Raw genomic sequence first — 16,645 nt, 5'->3', positions numbered from 1 at the left:
CGACTTACATCGCCAATCCTTTTTGCGATATTCTTTCGAGGCGGAGACAAATACAGCGATTGCTAAACATAAATGCTATATCTTAGCGATGCCAGAGAGGTTAGGCAATGCCACGATTTCTGAACAAACATCTATTTTCGATTAAAGTTTATTTATTACCGAGATTCATAGAGGAAAAGATGTAATAATAAAGAATTAAACAATAAAAGAATGTCACGTTACTACAACTCATTATACAATTACAACAAAAACCTAGCGTGATAAAAATGAAAATCTAGGATTTATTCCGAGGCACTTGACGAATCAAATGAAATATCATAGACTTGTCTCTCACTTTTTATTTGTGGATTGTCTATCCTGCGTGACATCTTCGTTGCGAGACCTTTATTAAGAAAACTGGTCATCATCTCTACCACTGAGTTCAATTGAATCCTTATAGTGCTTACTTCTGCCCTTAATTTCTTATTCTCCCTCTCCATAACTTCGAACCTTGCGGCAGAGACAATGTTCTCTTTTAGAGCAAGTGTTCGCTCTTCCTCGCGCTTTGTTACTGAGGGACTAGTCGTAGTAACCAGAGAGAGACGACGTTTTGCATGTAGAGGCTGGGCTGCAACATGAGAAGGGGCAGTTGGGAGGCATGGGTTCACAATTTTTTCAATCTTTCGATTTCGCCGCATTGGTTCCCAATACCTTTCGAAATAGAAGGGATCAAATTGTCGTCCTTCATGATCATACGATACGGCAGGGAAACCATCTGAGTTCTAATTTCATAATTCGTCCCTGTAGCGATCACGCCAATTCACGTTCCTGCCCCCACCACTATTCATCTTCCTTCTCACTTCCAAAGGCTTATTTGGGATAGACTGCCCCAAGCCAGATTGTAGGAGAACCCGACTACCTTGCTGCAAATCAGCTTCAAAATTGCAGAATAGCCACAAATCGCGGTCAGACAATCTAGCAGCCTCCGCAACAACGTCTTCATCATCGTCCTCTCCATCTCCATAAGGTCTCCACAAAACCTATACATTGGTAATTCTTTTTAATAACGAATGACAAATATATTAAAATTTATTTACGCATGATATGGCAACAACGATATGTACTACGAAAGACAAACCTGCAGCGATGGATACTTAAGAATGCTGGACATTACAACGATTTATAATACTCAATGGTAAATGCTGACGCGATTGTAAACAATTTTAGAATGTTTACCTCGTTTAGTTGCAGCCCATCTAAAATGAACTTAGCATTATAAACTGCGACGTTTATTCTAGCCCAGCGACCGATCTTTGGAAAACCACAAATCGGAGGGCCACAACGTGGACGCAATGGGATAATATGTTCCAATGCCCACGCCTAACAAAAATAATATTATTAGTAACACCACAACCTGCAATGAGATTTGTCTACAATTACTAAGTATGTAATCAACAAATACCTGAACAAATGGCCAAAATCCACCAACAGTTTTTGTACCATTACTCGCACGGTGGAGTTGACTGTATAAGTGTGCGAGCATAGCGGCACCCCATGCATAGTCGTCGACTTCGTCTAAGTCTGCTAGGTACTGCAGCCACATGGAACTTATTCTCGAACCAGAACAATCGGAAAATAATGTAAGACCAAAAAAATATAAAAGGAAGCCGCGCAACTCTTGGTCAGCTATTTCAGATGCACAAGTAGCGGAGTGGCCTTCCCATTTATTACGAAAAAATGAGACTTTCATTGATGTAGAATTCATTCCACCAGAAATACATTGACTCCATTCGTCCATCGACATTCCTAACAGGGCCGTGCATTTCTCCCTTGCGTTATAGTCTGAATGCCGTAACAGGACAGCACTGCCATCGCACTTAAGGCCAGTGATCCTCGTTACATCTTCTAGAGTCATGGTGATCTCAAAAGAATCAAACTGGAATGTGTTCGTCTTATCATTCCATTTATTTACCAGGTGGGTCATGGTATTCCAGCAAGTTTCAAAATATTGCTGGTCCAAAAGGCCACCGAAGTGCATATTTCGTAATCGGTCCTTCTGATATGCACTCAGTTGACCATACCACGACAAAACTACAGGCCATTGACACCGACCTCCGAGCTTTTCACCTGGTGCTCTACTTCTCTTGTGAACTCCCTGTAACACAAAATAACATATTATTCCTACCAATTGTAAATTAGTTCCATTTGTACTTATAAATACTATTCTACTAACCGCTATAAATAATATTGGTTGCAGACAGACTATCACAGTAATCACTATACATATTAATACCTAACACAGTAATCGCTATACCAAAATCGCTAAACATGTTATTAAATCTTCACAGACAGAACGAATATATTTACCTTGGTCGCTATTTTCTCGTGTTCTCCATCTAACCTGGGACTTTCTGGTGGGTCCACTGCCTCCAATTGCCTTTCAATCTCCATCTTTACCGGCTCCACCATCACATGCCTTTTTCTCGCACTCCTTCTCCATCCTTTCTCGCCCTCCTTCTCCATCCTTTCTCTATCCTTCCTTTTCTCATCCTCCTTCTCTTTCCTTTCTCTCTCCCTTTTCTCCTCCTCCTTCTTCTGCTTCCTTTCTCTCTCCCTATTCTCCTCCTCCTTCTTCTCCTTCCTTTCTCTCTCCCTTTTCTCCTCCTCCTTCCTCTGCTTCCTTTCTCTCTCCCTATTATCCTCCTCCTTCTTCTGCTTCCTTTCTCTCTCCCTTTTCTCCTCCTCCTTCTGCTTCCTTTCCCTCTCCCTTTTCTCCTTCTGCATCCTTTCTCTTTCCTTTTTTGCCTCCTCCTCCTTCTCCTTCCTTTCTCTCTGCTTTTTCTTCTCATCCTTCTGCTTCCTTTCTCTCTCCCTTTTCGCCTCTTCCTCCTGCTTCTTTCTTTCCCTTTCCTGCACTTCCTCCTCCTGCTTCTTCGTTTCCCTTTCCTTTTCTTCCTCCTCCTTTTCCTTCTGCCGCCTTTCTTTCTCTTCCAGTTCTTGTTTCTTTCTTTCCTGCAATTCTTCCTCCTGCTTCTTCCTTTCTCTTTCATTTTCTTCCTCCTCCTCCTTCTCCTTCCGTTGCCTTTCCTTCTTTTCCTTATTCTCCTGCCTTTGCATTTCCTTAGCTTCCTCAAACTCCTTCTCCCTCATTCGCCTTTCCTTTTCTTCCTCCTCCTTATTCATTTGCCTTCGCCTCTCCTCATTCTCCTTCAGTAGCCTTGCCTTGTTTCGCATTGCACTACGCTCCAAGTCTCTCCTCTTACATGCTGCCTTAGTGTCCTCCACTAAATAGCTAACATACCTTTCAAACTCCTCCACATTCTTCTTCCTCTTTTCCATCACCTGTGCGTTAATCCTCTGCCTTCTATCTATATTCTCATCAATATTTCTTGCCTTTGCCTTCAATTTGTCATCCTTGTTCTGCATCTTTCGTAATTCAAAGTTCTTTCTTTGGTCCGCAGCCTCGATATCTGATGGATAATCCTCCGCATAATACGATTCCAAGGCTTTTTCTCTATCTTCATCGTTCTCAATCTTAAGTATATTTTGGTATCTTTCAAAAACCTTAGATAGATGGGACTGGCAGATCACTTCTCTAATAGACAACCCATAGAACGACGGGGTATCTCTAATCTTATGAGGCACAAACATTGCTAACCTGCACAACACATTACACGATCATCATGATTAGAAATCGTTGGAATATTTGGGTTCATAAGAAACAAATCGTTGTATAAGAAGCAATCTTCAGATTGAAGAAAGAAACCTTACACGAAACTCACCAAAACGATGAGAATTTGGATATTCCAACTGTAGACTAAGCAGTGGTAACAACTAATACGCAACAGAAGGTGGTTATTATGTTGCGGTTGCGCATAAGACGAAAACAGATGCTCTGGAACAAAGGGAAAGGATGCTCCGACGACTCCAAATGAAAGCAAAGAATCTCCGGTAGAGTGCTTAGAGCGAGAATGGATTGTTTTGAACTATTTGAATCCTACAACATAACGCTTGCTACATACGCAAACTCTGCAGAACGTTTTGGCGCGATAACGATGGAGGGCAGTTTTGTCCTTTTCACGAACCGACGATTCAGTTTTCTAGAAGGAGGGCATTTATGTCCGTTCGAGGAAGAGGAAGCGAATGGCGGTAAAGGGTACTTAAGTCTTTGTTGCGGCACCAAATTACGATGCAGTATGATGCAGACAGACATCGGGATCCATGCCAGTCTGGATCTTATACGTGGCGCTATTTGGAACCCTCGAACATGAGATCTCAGTACCGACCCTGTTCGGGGGGGGGGGGACATATAACCTGCTTTGTGGGTATGGAGCATATTTTTACGTGTTTTTAAAAACTGGACGTCAGCAAAGATTTCCAAAAAAGAAACTATGATGATCCTAAGAGTCAACTCTAAAAGCTTTCATCTACCACTTATGCTACCTAGTACTAAATTAAAATGAAAGAAGTGATAATTTTGACAAGTTTTTTAACGACAATATTAATGGATGTATAAAGTTGTTGTTATAGGTATGTTTATAATGACAACATATTTAACGGCCATATAATGTAGTCATTATAAACTATTTATAAGGGCGATATATAATAGATCATCATCTTTAACGATGACATTTGTGTAGGCCAAGGCATTCACGGGGATATCTAAAGTTACCGTTAATGCTACTTGTTGATGGAACTTTTGTAATTGAAAGTTGCCTAAAGAGGGTGCTTCATTGTATATATATATATATTGTGACATTGAATAATATCATCCTCCTTCCTCTTCTCTCGTGGAGTAGGCTATATTCGAACCATGCAAATCTTTTATCTAGAATATTTTTTCTTTCTTGCTTCATGGTATTAGAGCTAGTTGTTGATCCATAGGGATGTACGTGTGATTGTTGTTTTTCACACTGAGATTTCTTTCTGTCTATCGACAACAGTCTGTATTGAAGACCCTTTCTTGTATTGCACGACCCACATGTTAAACGACATTTTTTTTCTCTGCATCATGAAGGAAGGTACAAATAATGTTGCTTTGTTGGAGATCAACATTCTCTGCATACAACTGATCTATCGCATACTTCTCAACTTGTTCAAGAAAGCACATTTAGTTGGATATATTTCGCCATTGGAAAAATACAAGATGTTTTTTCCTTTATTTTCTGCAAAAGTTTGTTGAATTCTGTTTTTGAATCATAACTCAGAATTGAGCAAGGTCAGTGGCATTGAACTCTTATCTACATAATTTTGTTTCTTTTGCCCTTGGTTTTATGTTTTTGGCCTTTTTTTTTACCATATTTAAGGGATCAAAAGCAAATTCGAGGTCATCAAATCAGTTTTTTTGCTCCTGTCTCATCTTTGTGCGTGTTTGCTCTCTTTACTGATGGGTGAATCAGACAATAATCCTGGTTGAAAACTTTCATCTGTCCTCTTGAATGGTACTAACTACATACCTTGGTCAAGAGCAGTGACATTGTCTATTGGTGGTAAGAAAAAATTGGGTTTCATTAATAAAACAAAAGCTTGTCCTAAATCTGCTGACAATGGTAACGAAGATTGGATTGCTAGTGAGCAACTTGTTTGATCTTGGATTCTTAATTCCATGGAACCTCGAATTTCTAAAATTTTTACCTTTTCTGAATTGGCAAAGGAGTTATGGAACTCTATAGCTGACTTATACAGTAGTCAGAATAATGCTGCTCGGATTTTTGAACTTAAACTTGAGATTGCAGCAGCACAACAAGGTGAAACACTACAAGAAAATCGTGGATTAGCGATGGACTATATCCATCGCTAATCCATTGCTAAGCCATCGCTAAACTGTTTAGCAACGGCTTAGCGGCAGATTAGCGATGGATAGCGCCCATCGCGAATTTTTGCTCGCTAATTAGCGAAAAAACTTATATATCGTTACTTCCGTCGCTAATTTGCGCTAGATTAGCGACAAACATTATCCGTCGCTAAATTTTAAAAACAAAATAAAAAAAAGTGATCCCTATCGAGCGATATTCTGGCAGCAATAAGCCAGACTTGTACCACACCGACAGGCATTGCACAGAATGACAACTCTGCCTCGTTACCGGACTTGTACCATCCTCCGTGAACCGGTGCTCTCCGGCGTCGCCGTCCTCCATGAACCGGCGTGCTCTTCGGCGTCGGCGTCCTCCAACGATCGCTATGCCTTTTCGTCATCCTCCGTGAACCGCCGTCGTCGTCCTTCGTGAACCAGCATCACCATCCTCCGTGAATCGGCGTCGTCGTCCTCCGTGAACCAGCGTCGCCGTCCTCTGTGAACCGGCATGCTCTCCGGCGTCGGCGTCCTCCGTGAACCGGCATGCATGCTCTCCGGCGTCGTCGTCCTCCGTGAACCAGCATGCATGCGATCTCCGGCGTCTCTGTCCTCCGTGAACCAGCATGCATGCGATCTCCGGCGTTGCCGTCCTCCGTGAACCGGCATGCATGCGATCTCCGGCGTCGCCGTCCTCCGTGAACCGGCATGCATGCGATCTCCGGCGTCGCCGTCCTCCGTGAACTGCCATGCTCTCCGGCGCCGCCCTCCTCCGTGAACCAGCTCGCTCTCCGACGTCGCCGTCCTTCGAAGAAGTCAGTTTAAATTTTGAATGGGAAGAGGGAAAATTTTGCGCTCGGTTTGAATAAAAAATTAGCGACAAATTTAGTGAGGGAAAGTTCAAGCTAATGTTATTTGTACTCCTTTTGTTCGCAGTGATCAACAATTAGCAAATATCTTCAGTAAAGGATTACCCACTACCAAGTTTCAAAAGATATTGTCCAAGTTGGTCTCTATCGATATTTTCGCACCAACTTGAGGGAGAGTGTTGGTGGAGAAGAGAGATTTATGAAGGAAAATTTGTTTCTATTTGTAGGTTGATTTGATTGGCCACAATTTTAGTAGTTACTTTTGTAATTGAAAGTTGCCTAAAGAGGGTGCTTCATTGTAGCTATGTATACGACTGTTGTGATCTCTACTGTGACATTAAATAATATCACCCCCTTCATTTTCTCTCGTGGAGTAGGCTATATCTGAACCACATAAATATTTTCTCTAGAATATTTTTTCTCTTTATTGCTTCACAACTCAATTACGATAAATTTTATTCATCGTTGTTAAAGAGTCACAGCTATTAACTTCGTTCCTTGTGGTGTTAGCTCAAAAACTTAAAACTATGGAATGAATAAGCACATCTTTTTGAGTCAGAACAAGTGGGCATGGAGCAAGTTTTTACGTGCTTTTAAACACTCAACGTCTGCATTGATTTCCAAATAAACAAGAAACAATGATAATCCACATTCAACTCCAAAAGCTATTATCTACAATTTCTTCTACGTAGTACCAAATTAAAATAAAACAATGATAATTCACAAAGTCTATGTCGACTCGACCTTAATTAGCTAGCACCAAGTATTACTTTTTAATATTGATTTGAGCCTTCACACTCTTGCCTATGAATATATAGCAGCTGAAAGATCGATGGTCATCACTCATCCATTCGCCCCTAGTGCTTTTTAAGACCCTTTTCTTCCTTTATATCAACTCCCTCTGCTTCAAAAGCTCTCCCTGCTGAACAATTGAAGTTCCACTGCCATGGGAAAGTTTTCTCCTTTCTTTTTCTTCTTTCTTTTGACAGTAATGACCATTATGTCCACTGCTCATCCACCCTCCAATTGGGTTCCTGTCCCAAAGGTGGAGAAAGACAATCATGTCCAAGGGTTGGGTGCATTCGCAGTGAAAAGGTATGACCAACAGAATCATAATTACCTTAAGTTTTTACAAGTGGTGCATGTAGAAGTAATAAAATTACAATCTCACAGATTGGGAAAGTATTTGCGTAAGAAGAGAATAGAAACTTCTATTTTCTGAATAGCAATTACAAATACAAGACGTATATTTATACAAGTTCAAAAGCTTATCAAGATAAGCTTGTCTCCACCAAATCAGCTGAGATATCATGATAAGCCTTATCGTGATATCTCATTTGTATATGTTATCTTTAATGAGACCACAATAAGAAATATCGTGATCTTAATTGTAATATCATGTATTCTCACACTTAGTTGAATTTGTGTTTTTAAAAAATTTAGCTAAATATAGAAGTAAAATCGGGTAAACCTCGATAATAGGCATATGTTATTTGAGTCTGGAATTGACCCAGGTCTCATCGCCAAGATCTAAACGAGCCAATTAAAAGGTGCAAAAAGTTTTTTTTTTACCTTTAAATTTAAGTGAAATTCAAGATAAATTTGAAAGAATTTTGAAAGAAAAAATTAAAGTATGCATCGTTGGATGAGTCTTGGAATCCCGAGTCCAACGATATTTTACTTTTCCCAATCCGAGCTACGGTTGACCCAAAAATGTATTTTTTAAAAAGGGACCACCTCGATGGGCTAAATCCAGATTTGGATTGGACCGAATCCAATGCTTTTGATCTCAATTAACATGGATCTGGACTCTATCCAAGACTCATATTAATTAGGATTTGATCTAGCGTAGGATCCAATTGGGGTTGGAATATGAATTAGGATCTTGGATCTGAATCCGAATCTAAACCCATACCCAACAATGATATAATTGTAAATTTGTTTTTATATTAAATTTAAAGTTAAATTAAAGTTAAAAAGGCCCCCGGAGGGATAAGATACTCTCTGAAAGCTTTTGGATAATAAACAATTAAATTAATATTAAATATAAATTAATTCAGAATTTCAAAAGTTGCTTTATGGTACTAGAAGAATCTACTTTAACCTTAAAACAAGGAGAGAAAAAGGCAAGTAAAAGTAAAAGAAGGTAAGTGAAAAATAAAAGTTTGAAAAAAAGTAGCAAAAAGGAGGGGGAGTTAAGGGAAAGTAACTTTATCTTGAGCCCTCAAATGAGAAAGCCTAGAGGGGCGTCACCTCTAGGGCCTCTCATTATTTAAAGTAAGAAAAAAAGAAGGGAGGGGCATAATCTAGAGAGAGAAAAAGAGAGAGGGAGAAAGAAAGAAAGAAGAGAGAGAGAGAGAGAAAGAAAGAGAGAAGAGAAAAGAGAAAAAGAAGGTAAAGAGAAGGGAAGAAGAAGGAGGGAGAAGCCATCGTCCTTTCCGAAGCTTCAAAGCTCTCAGATCTTCTTTTTTAAGTGTAAAAAAAAAATGGTACGGGTTCATCTCTTTCAATTTGAATAGGGAAAAAGAGCTTAAACATGATTTAAGTGATATTTTATAAAAAGATCATGAATTTGGTTGAGTTTTCCATATTTAAAAATAGGGAAAACTAGCATATACATGGCGATCTAGTGGTATTTCAAATTTAAAATGCAATATCCATATAATGATGTGTCTTATTTCATATTTATGTGCATATTTCACACACACACACACACATATATATACCTTGATAGATCCGTCCATGAAATAATTAGATAGGTCTAATCCTTTTTAGTTCGGAACAAACATGATAGATAGGACAAATCTGTCTTAGCGCACCTACTGTCTAATCTGGATAGATCTGTCCACTGCAATGGTGGACAGATCTAGACCGGTATGCAACTAGGTGCTATTGATTTTGTTTCTAGTTTTTTTTTTATAAAATGAAAAAAGGGGTTTTATAATACGCTTTCACCAGGCCCAGCCAAGTTCTGGGTTCGACTGGGCATATGCGTGTGACTGGACCCAGCCATTGTGTTGGCTGGGTGAGTCTTAACAGGGCACAAACCCAGTTCAACTGGGTTTCGGCTGGGCCAAGTACATGCATACAAAAAACAAAGAGATATAAGCAGATGCATGTATTTCTTGTAAATGAAATTGTTTGTACATGCATACCTAATGGAAAATTTGCATAAGCATGTTTATTGGTTTATGAATCTGTGCAAATTTGAACATGCATATATTCTTGATGTGAATATGCATATATACATGCTTACTTGAGTTTGAATCTGCCTATTGATGCATATCTGATCATAAAACTGTATATGCATGCATTGTGTACTACCTTACTAGGCCCAGCCAAATCCTGTTTGACTGGGCAGGTGCTGTTTCAAAATATACATATATATGCCTTTGCTGGGCTGACTGGCAGCCCAGTCGAGTCATACTCGATTGGTCTACCAAGCCTTGGCAGACCTGCACAAGTTTGACCTGTGCAAGGTGTTGGCAAGTATTTTAAAACCCCAATTGACTGCCAGTTGGGCCGACTGACAGCCCAACCGAACCAAGTTCGGTTGGCCGACTAGGTTCTAGCCGTCTTGTGTAGGCCCAACCATTTGTCGGCTGGGCATGGTCTTAAAAAAAAAAGCACAACCACTATTGGCTGATCAAAGGTACACAACAAATGGAATAAATGGGCAGGGGCAGTGCCTGTCAGGCCCAACTGAACTCGTTTCGGCTGGATAAGCATGTGTATAGCAAGTTCGGCTGGTAGGCATGTGCATAGTATAGGCCCAGCCGAACTATGTTCCACTGAGCATGCTTAATATATATATATATATATATATATATATATATATATAAAGTTAATGTTCAGACTTACATGCTTTGAAAAATGACCAGAATCATATGTGTGTTCAGATTTACGTATAGATGTTACACATGTTCAAAAGTTAAATACTCATGCTTATGTTAAGAAGTTAGTATGTTAATTGTTTTCTAGTTATGATCAGATTTAATATGTCTAATACTCATGTTTGTATCTAAAATGATAAATGTTAAAGTCCTGCTTTTTATATAGGCTAGGCGTTAGATGTATACATGTGTAAAATGCAGCTTTGCATGTCTGTACATGTTCAGTTTTTGTATGTTCATAATGGGATTGTTATGCACGTGTACACATGTACATTGGAATGTATACACATGGCTATTAGTACTGTCCCAAGTGTGGGTAGCATGGCTTGGACTCGAGTATGTGTTGTATCTCGAGCTGGCCTGAAATGGTAAAAAAATAATTATTGGTTATGTCTGCTTATGACATTTAATATGTTGTTTATGTACTTATGCATGCAAGGAGAATAAAAATCCTAATAATTATATTGTTGTTGTACTAGCATGATCACATACATGGGTACATATTAGGCATGAAATGAATTGTGAAAAGAATAATATATTTTGCAATCATGTGATCATATGCATATGTGAAATGGTTATACATGTATATTCTCATTATGGTTGCATGAATGTGCATTTGTGAGCATAATGAATGATGTCATATGTGCATGCTCATCATGGTTTTTGCATTGATGCATCAGTGGTTAAAAGTGGATTATCGCAGACCGGGTGGGCCTTGAGCAGGTGTTGCTCCATGGTTAGTTTTATGCGTCTCAAAAACTAACTTGATATTTTTAAACTAATTGCATTGTTTCATGTGATAACGGGCCGTGGTCCATGATGAGTTTCACATGTTGAATTGCGAAACAAAATGTTTGGACTTTTTGCTTGCTGACTTTTTGCATGCTGAATTGCAAGAAAAAAAAATCAAAATAAATTATTATTTTAAATGAAAAGATAAACGAGAAAACTATGTAATTAATGTTTTTCTGGATGTCTCTTCTTTAGTGTGTGAATCCTAAACTACGGTTTTGGGAAATTGTGAGGATACTAAAACTTCGTATGCAATTGTGCATCTGAATCCAACTAGGTGGTTCACCCCTCGGCCACGGTTTTAGGGAGATTGCTCCACTTTGCTTGGGGGTGGTGTGTAGATACAACTGTTGCTATTGGTATACTAAGAAAGTGGCATTAGTGGATGTTGATTTTCCTATTGTCCCGACTTTAAATGATGAATTCTAATATTTCGATGAATGGTGCTGAATCTTAAAGTCGATCGAGGGCCAATTAGAAAACTCAGTAGTAAAATATCAATTTGTGTGTTAAGCTACAACTGGAGATCAAACTTGAAATTTAATTTTGTTTACCCATTTTGAGTATCCGCGGGTTATGGTAATAAAAAGAGAAATAAAATTGTATGCATTAAATATGGACATGCATATAGAAAGAAAACTCTAATAAAAGCTTAATAAGTTATTCATGTATGTGCATTGAATCCATGCATTCTACTGTTCTGCATTAGATCATGCAACTTTATTGATTTCTAGAATGTGATATCTCGTGTTATATAATTCTTATTCTTAGAATACATAAATAATCAATTAAATCATGAGATAGTTGTTACATTTTTCTCTAAAAATATTGCTTAAATCTAATTTATGTTCTTTCTACTTATTTGAATTGATAGAGAAATTCGTATGCAGGATCTCGTATTCTGACCTTACTTATTGTATTTTTTACAGTTGCTGAGACTCAGTGATAAGATTTGCAATTCTAGGGAGTTACGAAAGTTACATGACTACTAGACAATGTACAGTTTGGACAGAGGGGCTATACTTTAGAGATTTATTTTTATTATTATGATTGTGATTATTGCTCATGTTCGTGGTCTCTAGACATTATAAATTTGATTGAATAAAGTTGGTTTGCTTTCAATGATGATAGTGTAAGATCCCTTATGATTGTGGATGTGATTACGATTGTAAGGCCCAAAGTCTCTCAGAATGTTTCCGCAATCATTTAAAAAAATTTGTTACTTTTTAACGGGTCGGAGTTGGGGTCGTTACATTAATAATACCACTGTAACATGCTCCCCCACAAGTTGGAATATGAAGATTGATGACACCCAACTTGCTCTTGAGTTGAAAAAACTGATCTCGTCCCAATGGCTTGGTAAACATATCTGTGTATTGTAAATTTGTCGGAACAAATTGAGTTCAAATTGCGCCATTTTAAATTTTTTCTCTTATAACATGACAGTCGATCTCTATATGTTTAGAGCGTTCATGAAACACCGGATTTGCCGCAATATGTAATGCTGCCTAATTATCATAGAACATCAACATAGGTTGGGGATGCTTGATTCCTAAGTCAGTCAATAAATATTTTAACCATGTTAACTCACAACTTGCAAGCGCTATCGATCTGTACTCTACTTCAGCTGACGATCTTGATATTGTTGTCTGCTTTTTTGTTTTACAAGATATTGAACTTTTTCCCAACATGGTGCAATAACCCGAGATAGATTTTCGACTTTCTAAACATGATGCCCAATCTGAGTCACAATATACAAACAATTGAAGTTTGCTATGAGATGACAACAATATACCCTGGCCTGGCGTGAACTTAAGATATCGTAAGAGCCTTTGTGCAACATCAAGATGTGGCCTCCTTGGTGTATGTATAAATTGGCTTAAAATATTGATACAATAGGCTATGTTCGGCCTTGTAATGGTGAGGTATATCAATCGACCCACTAGTCTTCGATAATAAGTCAAATCATTTAATGGTTCTCCTTCCTTTGAATTCAGTTTTTTGTGTTGTTCCATGGGAAAATCTGGCGACTTGGCCCCCAAGTACCTGTGATCTCCAATGTGTATTTATATTGTGATAAGAAAATGCCCTTACTAGATCTTGCTACTTTGATTTTCAAGAAATATTTGAGTACTCCTAGATCCTTGATGTGAAAAACACTATTTAGAAGTACCTTCAATTGACTGATTGTTGAAATATCGTCTCCAGCAATGATGATATCGTCGATGTATATAAGAACAAATATACATCCATGCTTTGTAAAGCAATAAAACAATGAATAATCCACCCTAGATTGAGTAAAGCCAATCCCTTTAAGGAAACTTGAAAATTTTGCAAACCAATTTCGAGATGATTGTTTGAGGCTATAGATGGATTTGTTCAGCCGACAAACTTGCTACTCCCCTTGTTGGCGGAAACCAAGAGGTAGTGTTATATAGATTTCTTCGTTAGGATCGTCGTATAAAAACACATTATTGACATTAAATTGATGAATAGCTTAATGTTTGACGACAGTGACATTCAAGAGGCATCAAACACTGATGAGTTTAGCGACGGACACAAAAGTTTCGTGATAGTCAAGACCTTCAACCTATGTATAACCTTTTGCGATAAGGCGTGCTTTGTAACGCTCAACTGACCCATCTAATTTATACTTCACTTTATAGACCCATTTGTAATCGATGGGTTGTTTACCTGGTGGAAGATGTATAACCATCCATGTATGGTTGTCTTTAAGTGCACGGATTTCGACTGTCATGGCTTCCCTCCAATGATTACACCCTATGGCTTGGGCAAAGGTTTAGGGTTCAGGTTTTTTGGTAAGAACTACTAAGAAGGCACAATGAAAAGGAGAACAATTATCATAAGTAATGAGAAAGATGATACCTTGTACCTTTCTGGTGAGCACTCAGAGCGTCTGATTGGGGCAAGCAAAATGCAACGTGAAGATGAGCAAGTGGAGCTTTTGTCCTGAAGGAACGTCGAACAGGGATAGCAGATTCGAGAAGTGTCAAAGGAGGACTCGGAGAAGCTGGAGGGATAGAAATAGGTGGTGATAGACCTGGACAATTTTGGAAAATCGGTATATTGTCCTGAATATCAATTGTTTGGAGTGAATGGGAGACATCTGATGAAAAATCAGAAGATGAAATGGGTAAGACATCTCTAGAGTTAGATGGCGCATATAAATCAGATTGAAAATAGAGTGTGACTCAAGATCATATAAATGATAGCAGCTTGACCGTATGGGTATCCAAGGAAGATGCATTTTATTGCTTTACTATCAAATTTGTGGCAGTGGTGAATGTTACGAGTCATGGACACTTGATGGATCACCTAATTGGTTTTACCATGAGTATGGATTTTGCGGGGGATAAGCTCTTTGCTTAGACAAAAAAAAAATTATAGGAAGGCAACTGCGTCATTATTTGATTCCTTAGTTTTTGGGACTTTTGCCAACTGTTTTCTGTCCACTTTTTTGTCCAAATTTATATACAAGATTTTATCTACAGTGAATTCTCTGAGTTGTCCTCCTTTTGTGGAGAAGTCATAGGACAAAGCTTACTGCTCATAGGATGATCACTTCATTACTCTATGCATTGTCCTGTTTTATTACTGTGGTAGGTCTTAGGAGAGAGAGAGAGAGAGCCTTAGCTCGTCGGGCTCCCTCTATTCTTTTGTTTTTTTTAGCATCAAATTTGGGTAAAATGAGGACTTTGACCCCATTTGACCCAAGTAGGATGAGGCGTGGGCCTACCCCTCAAGGCCTATGAGCCACACCCCTCAAGCCTTTTTGCGCCTTGCATGTGCGCCTCAAGGCACACCAGACCTCACCTTGAGGCGAGTTACGCTTTTCACAGCATGGGGATGATCCTTTGTGAAACTCTATACGAGATGAAATATCCCCATGATGAATTGGGGTCTCCCAAGTATCTAGTGATACTTGTAACCATGTGCCAGTCAACAAAAGGCACCATCATGAAAATTTTAAAAAATTCTTGGCTGAGTGCATTAAAGATATGTTGTTAACGTCTCAAAGGTGGAAACTGCTGGCCTGGAATGTTGGAGTTATTGCAACCCTGGGAGCTGCAGCATGTAGGTCAGTAGGTGTGGGGTCCTAGAAGTGGGCAACTTGGGAAAACACTCGAGTTCAGTAGTTTATCTATTGACGTTTTGCTTCCTTCACACATTATATATCTTTCACAAGAAGTGCACCATCATTCTCTATTAACCTTTGGAGCATCTGTAGCGATTTCTGACAAAATTCTTTTTTAAACAGTTGACAGGAGATATTCATGAAGAAGTTGAAAGTCACAATCATGCATTGGACAATATGGTAAACATTGTGAAAGTTCTGTGGGACTGCATTTTCTGTTGTTTATATGGTTTACTTATCTTTTTATGCAGGCTGCAGGGTAATGATATGGATGCATCAAGAGGCATCTTGTCTGGCACCATGGATCGATTCAAGATGGTATGCTGCTTTCCCCCCCTTTTTTTTTTGCAGTTTTGTGATGATATAGAATTAAAAATGATCATGCTTGCTTGCACAGGTTTTTAAGATGAAGTCAAGCAGGAGAATGGCCACGTTAGTTGCATCATTTGTTACACTCTTCCTACTTATTTACTATCTGACTTAGTTGTATCATGTCCCCAGTATGTTCTGGGAGGATACAGATTTGATTTAATTTTGCTCTTAAATCTTGTCTCTATAATCTCTCCACTTTAATACCAATCCATGTCTCTCCTATGAACGTTTTATGGAAAGGGTAGAGCTGGAAACCGCTTCTCCAGTGTTCTGATAAATGTATAAAATGTGATGTTTCTTTGTTCATACTTTGACTAGAGGCTTTTATTCATAAGTGGGTGATTGGACAAGGTTATTGTAAGCTGAGTCCCTTGGATCATGTTTTAATGTACTACACCAATTGTGTCTGCATATGAACCTTGATTGAAATGGTGAAACCTGATTCAATCTCATACAGTTATTTCTGAAATCAAAATCTTTTGAAATAGGTTTTGTAAAACTGTGGCAGTTGCCACGAACTACAGGTTCTTTGCTATATAGTACATACACAACCTTTTTCCCTGAACTCATCAAGCATTAAAACGATTGCATGTTTCTCTTCATGATGTCTAATGGTGTATTCCTCTTCTTTGTTTGATATCATGCGAGACACTGGGTTATTGCTAGGTACCCATGTCACCAATCTCATGGACTTCATTCCAATACAAAACATGCTCCCACAACAGAGCCATGAACTGTGCCTTTCATCTTTACCGGGCATGTACAATCCTTTCTACTTTGTAAAAAATTCCAT

General features: G+C 38.7%; 1 protein-coding gene across 1 annotated transcript in view; it reads left to right on the top strand.

The window, feature by feature from the left end:
- LOC149822717 (bet1-like SNARE 1-1) overlaps positions 1-16,335 on the top strand; it is a 35,577-nt gene extending 19,242 nt beyond the window's left edge. The window contains exons 2-4 of the mRNA XM_089980354.1: positions 15,604-15,660; positions 15,739-15,798; positions 15,878-16,335. Coding sequence (XP_089836480.1) covers positions 15,604-15,660; positions 15,739-15,798; positions 15,878-15,964 — 204 coding nt within the window. The 3' untranslated portion in view covers positions 15,965-16,335. The remainder of the gene's footprint in view (positions 1-15,603; positions 15,661-15,738; positions 15,799-15,877) is intronic.
- The last annotated feature ends 310 nt before the right edge of the window (positions 16,336-16,645 follow it).

The sequence above is a fragment of the Nuphar pumila genome, chromosome 11 (assembly GCF_984573655.1).
Source record: "Nuphar pumila chromosome 11, dmNupPumi1.hap1.1, whole genome shotgun sequence".
NCBI classification, from domain to species: Eukaryota; Viridiplantae; Streptophyta; class Magnoliopsida; order Nymphaeales; family Nymphaeaceae; genus Nuphar; species Nuphar pumila.
The sequence above is the reverse complement of the archived record's forward strand: the minus strand, read 5'-3'. Positions and strand labels throughout refer to the sequence as shown.